The following is a 15458-nucleotide window of genomic DNA, read 5'->3' as shown; positions in this document are numbered from 1 at the left end:
AAGAGCCGGGGTTGTGAGCAGTGACTGATTATATACTTGGGAGTTGGGGGTATGGAAATTCCTTCCTTCCTTCCTTTCTTTCCTTTCATTTATTTATCTGAGGGAAAGAGAGAGGGAACGAGAGGCAGGGGTGGTCAGAGGGAGAAGCAGACTCCCTGTCCAGCAGGGAGCCTGATGAGGGACTCAATCCTGGGACTCCAGAATCATAACCTGAGCCTAAGGCAGTCACTTAACCAACTGAGCCACCCGGGCACCCCGAAAAAGGGAGGTTTTCCAAAAATTTTTGTATGCCAAAGAGGACCTACAAGATATTGGAGGCCTTGTCATTGTCAAGTTAAGGTTGTTTTTCCCTCTAGGAAATCATTAACATGAAGACAGTGGGAGTTTTGTTCTGGAAATTAGGTTATTGATAAGAATGCTTTTTTCTTGTAAATCACTAAGACAGTTTGTAACTGAGGGAGACTCGTGTCTTGCTGGACTGTGATCTCTGTAAGTTAACCATTTGTTTTTCCTTCCCTTAGCAGACCTCAGGAGTGCCTGAGGAATGTCACACAGATCCCACCTGGGGGTTGGGGTGGGGGCGCAGGTGTCAGCTTGTGCTTTGTCCTCAGCTTGCCTTCTGCTCCCCCATCAGGTGCAGATTGGCTTAGTACTCAACTCAAAAAGTTTGGCGTGTGTTACATGTCGCAGCCCAAAGGAATTAGGAAGGAAAGGGCAGGGAATTTAATAGGTACCGGAAAGTGCGAGGGCAGGTATCTGTGGAGAAAGGGTGCTTTTCCTGCAACTAGATGCCACCACCAGGTGGAGCTAGACCCTTCTGGCAAGGCCCTTCCCAAGGCGATGCTAAGTTACAGGCGGGGTTTGCTGGATACTTAAGCATGAGGGAATAAAAATAGTCCATCTCACCCATCAGATTGACGAAAGTTGAAATGTTTGTGTAGGGGAGGAAAAATAATTTTCCTTTACGCTTCTAGGTCCTTGGCAGAGAATCCCTTTTAATAGAAGACAGATTAACAGGAGAAAAACAAGTTTAATAACATGTACACCTCCTGTATGCATGAGATACCCAGCAAAACCGAGTAACTTCCCCAAAGGATGTGAGTCATCATCTTAAATACTGTCTTTAGCTAAAGACAAAGATGTTGGGGGTGGGGGAGAGCCAGTTAAGGGAGGTTTTCAGGTAAAGCACAGTAAGCCAGGGTAAAGAGGTTATGCAGATTTAAGTCTTTCCCTTCTCCAAAGATAAAAGTTTCCAGAGATTAGGTCACTCCCCTCTTCCTGTTACAGTGAGGGAGGCATCCTTACAAATGGAGATTTTCCTTATATATGCAAATATCTCTTACAAAGGGTCACTTCTGTTTTTCAGAGCTTTTCCTGCAGACACTGTTTCTTTAAAACATCCCGCTCAAGATAATCCTTATGCCAAAGAGGCATATTTGGGGTGACGTTCTGCTTCCCTTCATTTGATAATATGCTCGATTTGGCAAGGCTGTGGGGAAAGAAGTATTCAGATATTGTTGGTGGGAATACAAAAAGGTATAACTCTGATGGAGAGCAATTTGGCAATATCTTAACAAAACGACATACACAGTTAATATTTAACCTGGCAACCCCATGTCTAGGAACTGATCCTGAAGCTTGAGCTCTAACGATACAAAAATACATGTACACAAAATTACTTAATTGCAGCATTATTTGTAATTGCAACATATTGGAAACTACCCCCAAAAGTTCAAATATACAGGCATTTGGTTCAATAAACTATGATATATTCACACAATGAAATCCTATGCAACTGTAAAAAAATAGTGAAGACTTTGAAGGGGAGCAAAATATCCCACCCCAAAGTATGCCTCTGGCATGCTGATTATTTTAAAGTGGTTATTTTTAAGAAATTACAGGCAGAAGAGAAATGTGAAAACTGACCCTTTTGTAAGAGACATTTGCATTTATAAGGGAAATCTCCATTTGTAAGGGTGTCTCCCTCACTTGTACCCGGAAGAGGGAGGTGACCTAATCTCTAAAAACTTCTGAATGGAGAAGGCCACAAGGTAAATCTGCATAACAACCTCACTTTTGTTTACTGTGCTTCTCTAGGTCACCTCCCGTAACTGACTTCTCCCCCCCAACAGCTTCTTTTGTCTTTAAGGTGCTGGCTTCAGCAATTTCAGGGAGTTTTCCTTGTGTACAGGAGGTATACATGTCATTAAACTTGTTTGTTTTTTTTCCTGTCAATCTGTCTTATATCAGTTTAAGAACCTAGAAGAGAATAAGGAAAAATATTTCCTCCCCTACAGTTCGTATTAACTGATTTGAGGTATTTTTCCAGGATATATTTGCTAAATAAAAAAAAAAAAAAGCAAGGCTACCTTTTTGGTAAGAAAAGGAGATAAAATAAGAACACGTACTATAAGGGCGCCTGGGTGGCTCAGTCATTAAGCATCTGCCTTCGGCTCGGGTCATGATCCCAGGGTTCTGGGATCGAGCCCCACATCGGGCTCCCTGCTCGGTGGGAAGCCTGCTTCTCCCTCTCCCACTCCCCCTGCTTGTGTTCCCTCTCTCGCTGACTCTCTCTCTGTCAAATAAATTAAAAAAAAAAAAAAAAGAATGCGTACTATATTATTTTTGCAGAAACACACAGGAAGATAAAATTAATGAGATTGGTTATCTACAAGAGGTGATAAGATTAGGGTGAAAGAGACAGGAGATGGAGTGTCACTTCTCCGAGTGTACCGTTTTGCCTAGTTTTGATTTTTGTAACCGTTAAATAACAAAAATTCAACTGAGTAAATTTTTTTTAATTTTTAATTTTTTTTTAGTAGGCTCTATGCCCAGCATGGAGCCCAACATGGGGCTTAAACCACCGACCCTGAGATCAAGACCTGAGTTGAAATCAAGAGTTGGATGCTCAACTGACTGAGTCACCCAGGTGCCCCTCAACTGAATAAATTTTATTATTTTTTCAAGGTTTTACTTATTTATTTGTGTGAGAGAGAGAGAGAGAGCACAAGCAGGGGAAAGTGGCAGGCAGAGGGAGAAGCAGGCTTCCTGCTTAGCAAGGAGCCCGATGTGGGACTTGATCCCAGGACCCTGGGATCATAACCTGAGCCGAAGGCAGATGCTTAACCGACTGAGCTATCCAGGTGCCCTTCAACTGAGTAAATTTTAAAGATCTAATGGGCTTTATTAATCAATTCATGAATCGGGAAGCATCCCATCTAGCAAGTAGAGGGGAGCCCCAAAGGGCTACAGAAAAGGGAAGGTTTTTAAAGGTAGAAAGGGAGTGGGAAAAAGGAAATTATTAACAAAGAATCTATTCTTTTAGGCAAGGTCGTCTCCTAAGAGTTACGGTAGGGGTCTATCAGTAAAATTCCTAGTACTGACCAGGAAATCCTTTGTTGACTGGTTAAAGGTTAGATTTCTGGGGGGGTTCAAGCTATTTTTAAGTTAGGCAGTATGGTTTGGTCTACTGACTTGGGGCCTTAACCTAAACAACACCATTTGGGGTCTCTGGTTTTCTTTTTAACAGAACCATGTTAATGTTTTGCACATAAAAAAATAAATCATTGAGGGCGCCTGGGTGGCTCAGTCAGTTAAGTGTCTGCCTTTGGCTCAGGTCATGATCCCAGGGTCCTGGTATCCAGCCCAGAGTTGGGCTCCCTGCTCAGCGGGGAGCCTGCTTCTCCCTCTCCCCTTGCTCCACCCCCTGCTCATGCTCTCTGTCTCTCTCTCTCTGTCAAATAAATAAATACAATATTAAGAAAGGGGGGGGGCATCAGGGTGGCTCAGTCTGTTAAGTGTCTGCCTTTGGCTCAGGTCATGACCGGAGTCCCAGGATTGAGTCCTACATCTGGCTCCCTGCTTAGTGGGAGTCTGCTTCTCCCTCTGCCCCTCACCCTGCTCGTGGTCTTTCTCTCTCTCTCTCAAATAAATAAACAAAATCTTAAAAAAAAAAAAATCAATGAGAAAGAATAGGAATTACATGGGAGTGCTTGCCAAGAGACTCCCGTAACAGTGCAAAGGAGCTGGGCATTGACCATGCTTGAGCTAGGATAGTCTTAAAACCATACTAAAGAGACAAATCGAACATAGCATGGCAAAGGTCTCAAGTCAGGGCTGCACATTTTGGGTGAAGGTACTCCTAGAGACTGTTGAATGTGCTGGGTGAAGAGTCAAACCTAAAAACCACTAAGTGACTGATTAAAGGGAGAAGTCTCTGGAAGCAGAAAACGAGAAAGTAAGGAGTGTCAAATGGCAAAAATAAACACAATTTAGTAATGAACTTGATGCCCCTTATTTCACTAGAAAGCAATCCATAGTTTGGGAAGTACCTCACAGTAGTCTGGTCAAAGACAGAGTCTTCATCACCTGGCCCTTGTGGGCAGTGGGGTGTCAAGGCCCCAGAGCAAGCGGGTGGTGGGGGGACAGTGACAGGCAGGATTCATGGCCTCGTTTGCATCAGCAACCAGCCAAAAGCAAGCACTGCTTTGGAGGCCTTGGGAAGAATTTCCATAAGTTGCCAGCCACCAGGATACAGAGGAACAGGGCTTGGAGGGAGGCTCAGTGGGAAACAGGACACTCAGGAAATAAGAAACAACTTGTGACTTTTGCTACCCAAATTCTTGCTGTTAGTTAAGGAAAAATTGTGAAGGATTTTGAAATGGCGAATACTGAGCATCTCTCCCAGTGGAATACTAGGATTTGTCTAGACTAGAGGACTCTCCTTGGAGTTTTTGGACTCTGCAGAGGTTAGTATTCTTCATTATCTTTGACTGTTTTGCAACTCTGTAGGGAAAGAAGTTAACTCAGAAGTCTGATGATGATGCAGACGGTCCATGTTCATAGAAATGCGAATGATTTTTGTCTTGTACCGATCTGATTGGGTTCTCTGTAGAAAGGAGGTGATTTCTATAAATTACATTTTTGCTCTATAGGACTAATTAATGAGTAGTTAACATGTTCATTTATATTTCTTTTTTTTTGTTTTATATTTCTATGGGAGTCATGATTTTACCTTAAAAAAAATCTTTTTGGGGTGCCTTGGTGGCTTAGTCGGTTAAGCCGCCATCTTTTGATTTTGGCTCAGGTCATCTCAGGGCCGTGGGATTGAGCCCATGCACTGGTTCCGCACTCATCGGGGAGTCGGCTTGAGATTTTCTGCCCCTCCCCCCACTCTCTCTTTTCCTCAAATAAATAACTAAATCTTAAAAAAAAAAAAAAAAGGTCTTTTAGGGCTCCTGGCTGGCTCAGTCAGTAAAGCATGGGACTCTTGACCTCAGGATTGTTGAGTTTGAGCCCCAGGTTGGGTGTAGAGATTACTTAAAAAAATAATAATTAAAAAAGATAAAAATCTTTCAACTACCCAATGTGGGCTGAGGGAGCTGGCAGTCAGCAGGGGGAGGGGGGTATGGATTTGGTGGGCCTGAAGCTTATAGAAGTTGGGGGGGGGCGCTCTTTAAGAAAAATAATGCATTAAGTAGAGGGCCTTGGAAGAGGTCCTGAAGCTTAAACTTCTTTTTTTTTTTTTTTTAAAGATTTTATTTATTTATTTGAGAGAGAAAGAGTGAGAGAGAGCAAGAGCATAAGAGGGGGGAGCGGGAGAGGGAGAAGCAGACTCCCTGCTGAGCACGTAGCCCGATGCGGGACTCGCTCCTGAGACTCCAGGATCATGACCTGAGCCCAAGGCAGTCGCTTAACCAACTGAGCCACCCAGGCGCCCCTGAAGCTTAAACTTCTTAAACATTACAGTGAATCTACCTCTTAACATTGTTGAAAGATCATTTCCGGAAAAAAGGTAAAATGAATCTCATACAGATATGAAAATGATCCCAGTTAAAGATTTTGTTTTGCTCATAGGGGAGACTCACGCAGGCATTAAAATCGGTTCAAATGAGACTAGAAAGGACAAATTTATTTATTTATAAAAATTTTTAAAGTTTTTTTTTTTAATTTAAGTAATCTCTCCACCCAGTGTGGGGCTCGCGCAGGGCGCCACGCCCCCAAACTTGCTTCCACCGGAGCGGGTGGGCCACCGGGAACCTCCGTGGCCGCGAAGCCTGTCTCCTGGCCGCAGCCGAGGACCAACGAAACTTGGGGGGGCCGGCCGCGCCCTGCACGGCTGTGATGAGACAAAGGGGACATCTAGCGGCCGCTGTCTTGCTTCCTTTCCTCTCGGTCCGACCACAGTCTCGGAGGGGATCTGTCCGCGGAGAAGGTGCGGGCTCCGGGCTGTGTAGGAGGAGGACTCCGCCCGTGTCGCCCCCGGGGCTCCGCGAGACCCGCGCGCCGGCGGGAGGGGCCCCGGGGAGGCGGCGGGAGTGCCGGGGATGCTCGGCTTGCTGGGGACGGGGCCCCGCGGCGGACCGGGTCCCTTGCCAGCCTCCTCGCGCCCGTTGGCCTCCGGCGCTTGCGACCCCTGCGGCGCGCCCCGCTGCCCCCCGACCCCCCCCCCGGCTGTGCATCCCGGCCCGCGGCCCTGCGCTGGGCGGTGCGGACTTAGGAAGGGGCCCCTCCGGAAAGGCCGCTCTGGGAGCGTGCGGAGCTCCCTCAATCCACTTCCGAAGCGCCGGGGCCTGCGGGGGCTGAGTGTGTGTGGCGGGGGAAGCAGCCCGGGAGCTGGGTGCGCAGGTGGCTTTTCTGCAGGTGGACAGAGCGGTGGGAGAAAGGGGATTACGGAAAGAGTTACTGAGATTAATCTCCTTTTACTGCTCTTTGCAGGACAATGTAAAGAGGGATTTTTTTTTCCCTGATTATTTTGTGCGTATTTTAATTGTGATTTAATAAATACGACCCCTCCAGGGGACTTAACCTTACCAACTTTTAAGTCTACAAAGTTGCGGCAAATATTGCAGAAACTACTGTCATAGGCTAAATTGTGTGTGTGTCGCCCCCCACCCCTCATTCAATTCATAAATTGAAGTTCTAACCCCTCAGACCCTAGAAGATGACTATATTTATAGATAGGCCCTGTAAAGATGTAATTAAGGTAAATGAAGTCATTAGGGTAGACCCTAACCCCATATGATTCGGGTTCATATAAGAAGAGGTAATCAGGACTTAAATGCAGACCCAGGGATGACCTTGTGAGGCCACTGCTAGATGGGGCCATTTGCAAGTCAAGGAGAGAGGCTCTGGTAGAAATCAAACTTGCCCACACCTTGTGATCTTGGACATCCAGCCTCCATCCGGAATTGTGAGAAAATGAGTTTTTGTTTAAGCTCCCACGTCAGCTCTAGCAAACAAGTGCCGCTGTGTTTAAGGATGGTGCCTATTGAGCACATTCTTAACTTCTACAGGAAAAGTGCTCCAGCTATATTCCATGTTTCCATTCATCCTCGACTCATTACTCAGTCTGATTTTACCCACACACCAGTCTCTCGCTCCAGTCCTGTGTTTTGTAGGCCGAGCGTGCTGGGGCTCATCCATTTCTCCACAACAAAGGCTGTTGGCTGTGGAAGTCAGCTAGGTGGGTTCCTCAGTTGCAGTGTGGGAGCTCCACTTGAGGAATCATTCTTGTGTTAGGTGCCCCAGAGCGCCCGTTTTCCTTCAGATAGGAAACAGTAAATTATAAGCAGCATTTAAATTGAGTCTATTTTGCATGGAATAGGTTATAGCAAAACACAAACAGAAACGAAATTACACTCTTTCATCAGGGTAGGGGCATTTTGGGAAACGGGCACATCAGTGGACTGGTGGTGGTCGTGTACATGGTCACAACCTTTTTTTGGACACATTATAGCAGTGCCTTTCAATGGCCCTAAAATTGTTCACACTCTGAAGTTCAGTAATCCCTCTCATGGGAATCTGCCCTAAGGAAATAAACAGAAGCAAAAGATCATATACATACATATGCGGAAAATGTTCATTGTAGCATGCTTTGTAAGAGTAAAAAGTTGGAAAGCAACCAAATTCTCAACGATCAGCAAGTTGTTAAGTTAGAACACAAAAGCCAATGAAATATATGCAGCTATTAAAAATGATAATCATGAAGAACATGTAAAAACATGAATAATGTTTATGATTTTTATGCATGTACCTATTGAGGATGCAAAATAGCATCCATTTTATAATTACATCTATGTGAAAAAGTTATAGTCACAAGTTGAGAGATGGTAAGAATGAATACAAAATTTTCTTAGGGTAACAAGGCTGTGAATTTCTTTTTCTTTTGGACATTTTATTTGAAATATTTGTAATTTTAAAAAAAGATTTTTATTTACTTATTTGAGAGAGACAGAGATAGCAACAGAGATAGTGAGAGTAAAAGCAAGGTGGAGAGGGAGAAGCAGGCCCAAGTATTTATAAATTTTACATTAAAGAAGTGATCTGAATATGTTGGACCATACTAAATATAATTTTAAAAAGTTGAAACATGGGGACCCCTGGTGGCTCAGTCGGTGAAGCGTCTGCCTTCCGCTCAGGTCATGACCCCAGGGTCCTGGGATCGAGTTCCGCATCGGGCTCCCAGCTCTGCGGGGAGCCTGCTTCTCCTTCTCCCTCTGCCTACTTGTGTTCTCTCTCTGTCTCTCTGTCAAATAAATAAATAAAATATTTAAAAGAAAAAGTTGAAACATGACTCATACAACTGTAAACATGTGTCAAAGGTTTATTCAACTCAGTGAGGAAACTGACCTACCGTATAGCTGGTTCAAAGCATTCACAAGATGCCTGGGTGGCTCAGTCGGTTAAGTGTACGACTCTTTTTTTTTTTTTTTTTTTAAAGATTTTATTTATTTATTTGACAGAGAGAGACAGAGCGAGAGAGGGAACACGAGCAGGGGGAGTGGCAGAGGGAGAAGCAGGCTTCCCGCCGAGCAGGGAGCCCGATGTGGGGCTCGATCCCAGGACCCTGGGATCATGATCTGAGCTGAAGGCAGACGCTTAACGACTGAGCCACCCAGGCGCCCAAGATATTATTTATTTATTTGACAGAGAGAGACATAGAGAGAGAGGGAACACAAGCAGGGGGAGGGGGAGAGGGAGAAGCAGGCTTCCCGCGGAGCAGGGAGCCCGATGCGGGGCTCGATCCCGGGACCCTGGGATCATGACCTGAGCCGAAGGCAGACGCTTAATCGGCTGAGCCACCCAGGCGCCCCAAGTGTCCGACTCTTGATTTCGGCTCAGGTCGTGATCTCAGGGTCAGGTGATCAAGCCCGGAAGTGGGCTCTGAGCTGAGTCTGCTTGAGATTTTCTCTCTCCCTCTGCCCCTCCCCTGTCAATAAATAAATAAATTAATTAATTAAATCTTAAAAAACAAACCCAAAACAAAGAGCATTTGCAGAATAGAGATTGGTAGAGTCAGGAAGGGCATGATGGAGTAAGTCAACTAAGTTAGAGACAAACTGAGCAATACACCTTTGGGCTAGTCTTTGGTCATTTGTATTTTTACTGGGCAAAATTTATAAGTTACATGTAACTTTAGGCTTTAGGCCCTAATTAATGGTGAAGAGCAAATCAAAGAACGTATAATGCAAACCACATATGTATTTAATATTTCCTATTGACACTATTAAAAGAAATAAAAAGAAACGTGAAATTAATACATTTGTGTGTGTAGCCAAAGGATTATCATTTCAACATGTAGTCAATAACAAAAAATTTATTTTCTTGCTAACTCTTCAAAATCCAGTGTGTATTTAACACTCACAGCTCAGCTCAATTTGTATGCTAAGTTTTCACCAGAAACTGTTGATCTGCATTTAGATTTCATAAAATTTACAATTGAAGAAGTTGTTCCAAACAGAGTTAAAGACATACTTAAAACCTCCCCAGTAACTGAAAACTATCCAGTTTTTATTTAATTTTAATTTTAATTTTTTAAAAGGTTTAATTATTCTTTTTTTTTTTTAAAGATTTTATTTTATTTATTTGAGACAGAGAGAATGAGAGACAGAGAGCATGAGAGGGAGGAGGGTCAGAGGGAGAAGCAGACTCCCCGCTGAGCAGGGAGCCCGATGCAGGACTCGATCCCGGGACTCCAGGATCATGACCTGAGCCGAAGGCAGTCGCTTAACCAACTGAGCCACCCAGGCGCCCTAAAAGGTTTAATTATTCTTAAGTAATCTCTACACCCAACGTGGGGCTCCAGCCTACAACCCTGAGATCAAGAGTCACACACTCCACTGACTGAGCCAGCCAGTCACCCCAACCTTGGTTTTTTTAAAAGCAGCATTACTGGAGATACAATTCACATATCATACAACCCACCCATTTAAAATGTACAATTTAATGGTTTTTAGAATATCCACAGAGTCGTGTAACCATTACTATAGTCAGTTTTAGAACATTTTCAACATCCCCCACAACACCCATAACCACTGCGGTCACACTGTTTCCCCTCCCAACTCCCTCAGGCCTAGGCAACCACTGATCTACTTTCTGTATCTATGGATTTGTCTCTTCTGGACATTTCGTATAAATGTTCATCCTTTTTGTAGCATGTATCAGTACTTAATTCCTTTTAATCGCCAAATAATATTCCATTGTGTGGATTTGCCATGTTTTATTTATTTATCATCAGTTGATGTGAGACAGAGCAGGGACTGGACTTGGGTCCCCTCAACCCTGACCGCAGAATCCAGCATTCTTTGGCTGCCTCCATGAGGAAGAAAAAAAGCTAAAACTCAGTGCCTCTTGAGTAGCATCTTGGGCGAGTGCAAAGGGAAGATGCTTATTGAAAGGAGCATGTGGGCTACAAAGACTGGCAAAGATGTGAGCAGACTCCACTGCTGACCTTTCACCGACTTTCCTCCTCATAATAATAGTGAAAATCATGCTCAGGGGTGGAGATTTAACCTGCTAGTTAGACATGAAGATGCATGAAGAGGCATGACCTTTAAGCACACAGGTGCTAATGAATCCCCACGTCTACATGCTTCCATGTCACCCTTTCCCCCCTTCCTACCTTCCTTCCTTCCTTCCTTTTTCTTTTCTCCCCACAGTATTTGTTCGTTGTTTATTTATCAAGAGAAACTATTCCATAACCCAATATTCACGTTTCATTGTTTAGGAATATAGGTCATTGACAAACTTCAATGGAACTCAACCCAAAGAAGTTCTTTACATTCCAAATCGCTTTGCACTCTGGAAGATACTAGCCTCTTCACCTCCTCAAAATCTTTCATGGAATCATAATTTATATAGAAATCTTCATATGCCCTTCTTTCTTGGTTTGGCCACAGCAAACTTATAGAAGTTTGCAACCCCCAGGGATACAGCGAAGGCTCCAACAATGTGAAATCACGGACCCTTGGCCACATGGCCTTGCATCTGAGGTTTCATCAAAACACTGGAAGTCGTGGTAGTTATTCTCTTCATCGCCAACCTCAAACCCAGCGTCCTTCTTGACACAGAAATGGACGGCATTCCCGCCACCTAAGTTTCTTTAAAAAACTCTGCCTGACCTCTCAGCGAGCGCACTTAAGGATTCTTTGTTCTGCCTCCCTTGTGCTCAAGCAAAAGCCCCAATAAAGCCTTGCCTGGGACTCCATTTAGCCTTTTGTCAATTTCTTTTTTCTGTTTTTTAAGAGAGTTTTTTTTTTTTTAAAGATTTTATTTATTTATTTGACAGAGAGATAGAGAGCACAAGTAGGCAAAGAAGCAGGCAGATGGAGAGGGAGAAGCAGGCTCCCTGCAGAGCAGGGAGCCCGATGCGGGACTCGATTCCAGGACCCTGGGATCATGACCTGAGCTGAAGGCAGCCGCTTAACCAACTGAGCCACCCAGGCGCCCCGAGCTTTTCTTTCTTTCTTTCTTTCTTTCTTTCTTTCTTTCTTTCTTTCTTTCTTTCTTTCTTTCTTTCTTTCTTTCTGAGAGCAGGGGCATGGGGAGTGGGGGCGTGGAGGGGGGTGGCAGAGGGAGAAGGAGAGAATCTCAAGTGGACTCTGTGCTGAGTGCAGAGGCCAACCTGGGGCTCCATCTCATGCACAACCCTGAGATCATGACCTGAGCCGAAATCAGGAGTTAACCAACTGAGCCACCCAGGTGCCCCTGCCTCTTGTCTGTTTCTATTGCTTAGTGAGCTGAAGGGCCAGTTTGGTGACAGATAGACATTTGGGTTATTTCTCTGGGTTCTGTGGGTCGACTGAGCAATGCATATCATTCCCCGTGAGACAGGTGGCTTACGCTGCTGCATTCAGCTGGGAGCTCCGCGGGGGCTCCTTAGTTCTTCTCCACGCTGCTCTCCACGTTGGAGGCTGGGTTCCAAGAGAGCAAAAACAGAAGGGCTTAAGGGCTGCACCTTTGTCATTTCTCCTACATTCTCTTGGTCAGAGGAGGTCACCATGCCAGCCCAGATTTAGGGAGAGGGGAAGTAGGCTGCACTATTGACAAGAGGAGTGACCTCCATGTAGAGGGAGGGGAGGGATTGTGGGTGACATTCTTTTTTTTTCAAATTTTTATTTAAATTCTAGTTAGTTAGCGTATAGTGTAATATTGGTTTCAGGAGTAGAATTTAGTGATTCATCACTTATGTGTAACACCCAGTGCTCATCATAACAAGTGCCCTCCTTAATGCCCATCCCCCATTCAGCCCATCCCGTAGTGGGTGACATTTTTGGATTCTATCCAGCACAGCCACACTTACCAGTCCTCTTGAAAGAAGGTGGGGCGGTTTGACTAATTGTGGACAGTGAGGTATGAGTAGAAGTGATAGGTTTCTCTTCCAGCTGAAGCAAAGAAAAGCCTGCACCATCCCCCAGATGTATCATAACTTCTGCAACAAGACTGCCTCATGGAAGACAGTCACCATGAGTCACCCCACACCAGGCCTGCTGCTGACTTTGCATTAGCAAATAATAAGTCTCTGTTGTGTTAAGCCGCTGGGGTTTGGAGGTTGGTTGTCAGGACAGTGTAACTGAGCCCATCCTTATGAAACTACATGGCTTGTGTCCTTCCCTTGCCCCTAAATCCAATTCTTTTTTTTTTTTTTTTCAAATAGGCTCCAAAAAAGAAAAATAATAAAGGATGCTCCATGCTGGGCGTGGAGCCCAATGCGGGGCTTGAACTCATGACCCTGAGATCAAGACCTGAGCTGAGATCGAGTCAGCCGTGTAACTGACTGAGTGACCCAGGTACTCCGCCTAAATCCCATTCTGACGCTGTTTCTGCAGCTCTGACTTCGGCCTCCCCCCTTCATGCGTTGAACTTGCCCCTTTGTGCGTTGCTTCTGATTCCTCTGGATAAACTTCTGCAATATAGGCCGACCCTGGGACCTTACGCCCCCTAGTGGCTGGTGTACCTGCAGATTGGACTTGGACACCTCCCCCCGCCCATCCGTTGGGTTCACGGAAAACAGGGAGTGAAGGCCAGATGACTGAGATCCTTGTGGTGGGAGTTTAGACTTGACTGAGTAGGCAAAGGGGAGCTGACGACATTTTTTAATGTGGAGAGTGATTTTGGGGGGAAAAGGCGTCTGAAGAATAGTTTGTTGATGAAAGCAGGGTATATGGCTGAAAGGTGAGATTGAAGGGAGTGGTCTGTTAGGGAAACGGTGGTGTAACTCTTAACGTCCAAGGTAATAATTAAATTTGTATAATGTTTTATAGCTTTTACTTATGTCATTCCTTGTTAATCCTCATAATCCTGTAAATTCTTTCTATCGCAGTTGGAAAATCAAGGCTTGGAGAGGCTGGTGATTTGCAGTTATTAAGACGCAAAGCAAGTACTCTGATTTCATTCATTAATTCATTCATGGCATCTTATTTGTTTTTTGTTTTTTAAAGATTTTATTTATTTATTTGACAGAGAGAGGCACAGCGAGAGAGGGAACACAAGCAGGGGGAGTGGGAGAGGGAGAAGCAGGCTTCCCGCGGAGCAGGGAGCCCGATGTGGGGCTCGATCCCAGGACCCCGGGTTGATGACCTGAGCCAAAGGCAGACGCTTAACCGACTGAGCCACCCAGGCGTCCCCATGGCATCTTATTTGATTTAATTCAAAACCCTTTTTTGAATCTTGCTGGATCAGTGTTTCCAAACCTTTGCATCCTGGCCCACGCAGAAAAGGATGATATTAGCGTGGCCTTCCTGGGGGAGGGGCTCCTTGGCATAGCCCACAGACAGCACTCTCTGGTGGTGGGGGTTATGACTAACGTCTAATGCCAAGATAATAATAACTGAATCCAGGGAGTGTACAGAGAGAAACATACACATAAGGATCCAATAGAATTTTGACTGAAGTAACAATTTAAATGGTTGTAGAAACGTGGCTTAGGCTTTTGCATCACTATAAAAGATTTGCAACCATCCACAAAAAGATGGGAGGAAGAGAAAGGACAGTCCAGCTAGTGACCTCGTGCATCTCGGTTCCCCTTGAGGACAACGGCCAGATTCGGCTTCCTGCTGTTCCCCCTGTGGCCACTAGAGGGTAGAGTGCAGGCGTCTCACCAGCCGCAGTGGTGCAGGGGAGGGGGGGAGCTCAGGGTGCCGGGGAGTGGGGGAAGCAGAGCTAGGCTGGATGCTGAAGTCCTGGGCTAGCGGGGCAGTCGTGGAGATGCCCAGAAGCTGCACTTCGCAGCTGACTTGAGATTGGTCTAGATGTTGACTACTGGCTTCTCCTGGGGTCTGGTCTAAAGCAGTCAGGGTGTTAGGTAGCTAAGGCGTGTCCTGGGGCCTCATTCTGTGTGTGGCTGTGAAGGGGCTCAGGGCTGAGATGGTAAGGGTCGTGTGCCCTCCCAGCTATTCCTGCTCCTGAGGCTTTAGCCTTGGGATTTCCAGAGGGAGCTGAGTGGTCACTGCTGTATCCAGGAAGCATCCTTGGATCCTCTGGTCCCCATCTTCCCGATTCCATTTCTCACAGTCGGCATACTGATAGTTTTCATTTTTAGTTAGTTGAGCAGACGAATCCAGGGGTTGAGCCTGTGCTTGAGAGTGGGCAGATAGCCTCAGCAGAGAGAGTGCTGACCTCAGGAGGCCTCATGGCCCAGCGGTGGACTGGTGAGGGGACAGCCGCTGGGAGCTGGTGGCCAGGAGGGATGATATCCGCGGCGGCGCCAGACTGTTGCATAGAGGTATTCTCACATCCTCTAGCAGTGGCCCGTTCTCGTGAGCTGTCCCAGGGGAACAAAGCCTGTGCGTCTTCCCTTTCTTCCCCTAGAAGCTGCAAAGAAGCCCAAGAAAGTTGCCGAAGAGCAGGTAGTGGGTCTTAAACCAAGCCAGCATCCTCTCCCCAGAGCCATCGTCCTGGTGCTCGTCCTGGGGATCGGGGGGAAATGCACCTGCTGCTACGGTCTGTTCCGCCACCAGCTTCTACCTGAGGGGGTTTCTAGCATGATTCTTGAGGCTTTTATGAATGACCCAGCCAGCCTCAGCAGACATGGCCTGAGCCCAGGGAGAAAGCCGTGTTCCTGGGGACACCTACGGTGGTGGCAGGAGCTGTGGTGAGTCTGAGATTTCCCCCTACTTGTGAATTAATGGGTTGGCCTGCCACAGTTTCCTGGACTGGGACAAATGGCTTTGCTATTC

The 15458-nt window shown here is 45.8% G+C and overlaps 2 protein-coding genes across 3 annotated transcripts in view; both read left to right on the top strand.

The window, feature by feature from the left end:
- The window catches only part of F11R (F11 receptor), a 47803-nt gene extending 34731 nt beyond the window's left edge, over positions 1–13072 (top strand). The window contains exon 10 of one of the 2 annotated variants that reach the window (XM_064593788.1): positions 12938–13072. In XM_064593788.1, the coding sequence (XP_064449858.1) occupies positions 12938–13057 (120 nt within the window). In that variant the 3' untranslated portion in view covers positions 13058–13072. The remainder of the gene's footprint in view (positions 1–12937) is intronic. The other variant, XM_054507893.2, reaches the window with a different exon arrangement.
- Positions 13073–13601: 529 nt separating this feature from the next.
- Positions 13602–15458, top strand: part of CD244 (CD244 molecule) — a 45634-nt gene continuing 43777 nt past the window's right edge. Inside the window, exon 1 of the mRNA XM_064593791.1 lies at positions 13602–13656. The gene's annotated coding sequence lies outside the window, so the exon portion shown is untranslated. The remainder of the gene's footprint in view (positions 13657–15458) is intronic.

This window comes from Mirounga angustirostris, unplaced genomic scaffold, assembly GCF_029215605.1.
Source record: "Mirounga angustirostris isolate CCGP_5_RB_7025 unplaced genomic scaffold, mMirAng1.0.hap1 SCAF_6, whole genome shotgun sequence".
Taxonomy (NCBI): Eukaryota; Metazoa; Chordata; class Mammalia; order Carnivora; family Phocidae; genus Mirounga; species Mirounga angustirostris.
This window is presented reverse-complemented; position numbering and strand designations above follow the sequence as displayed.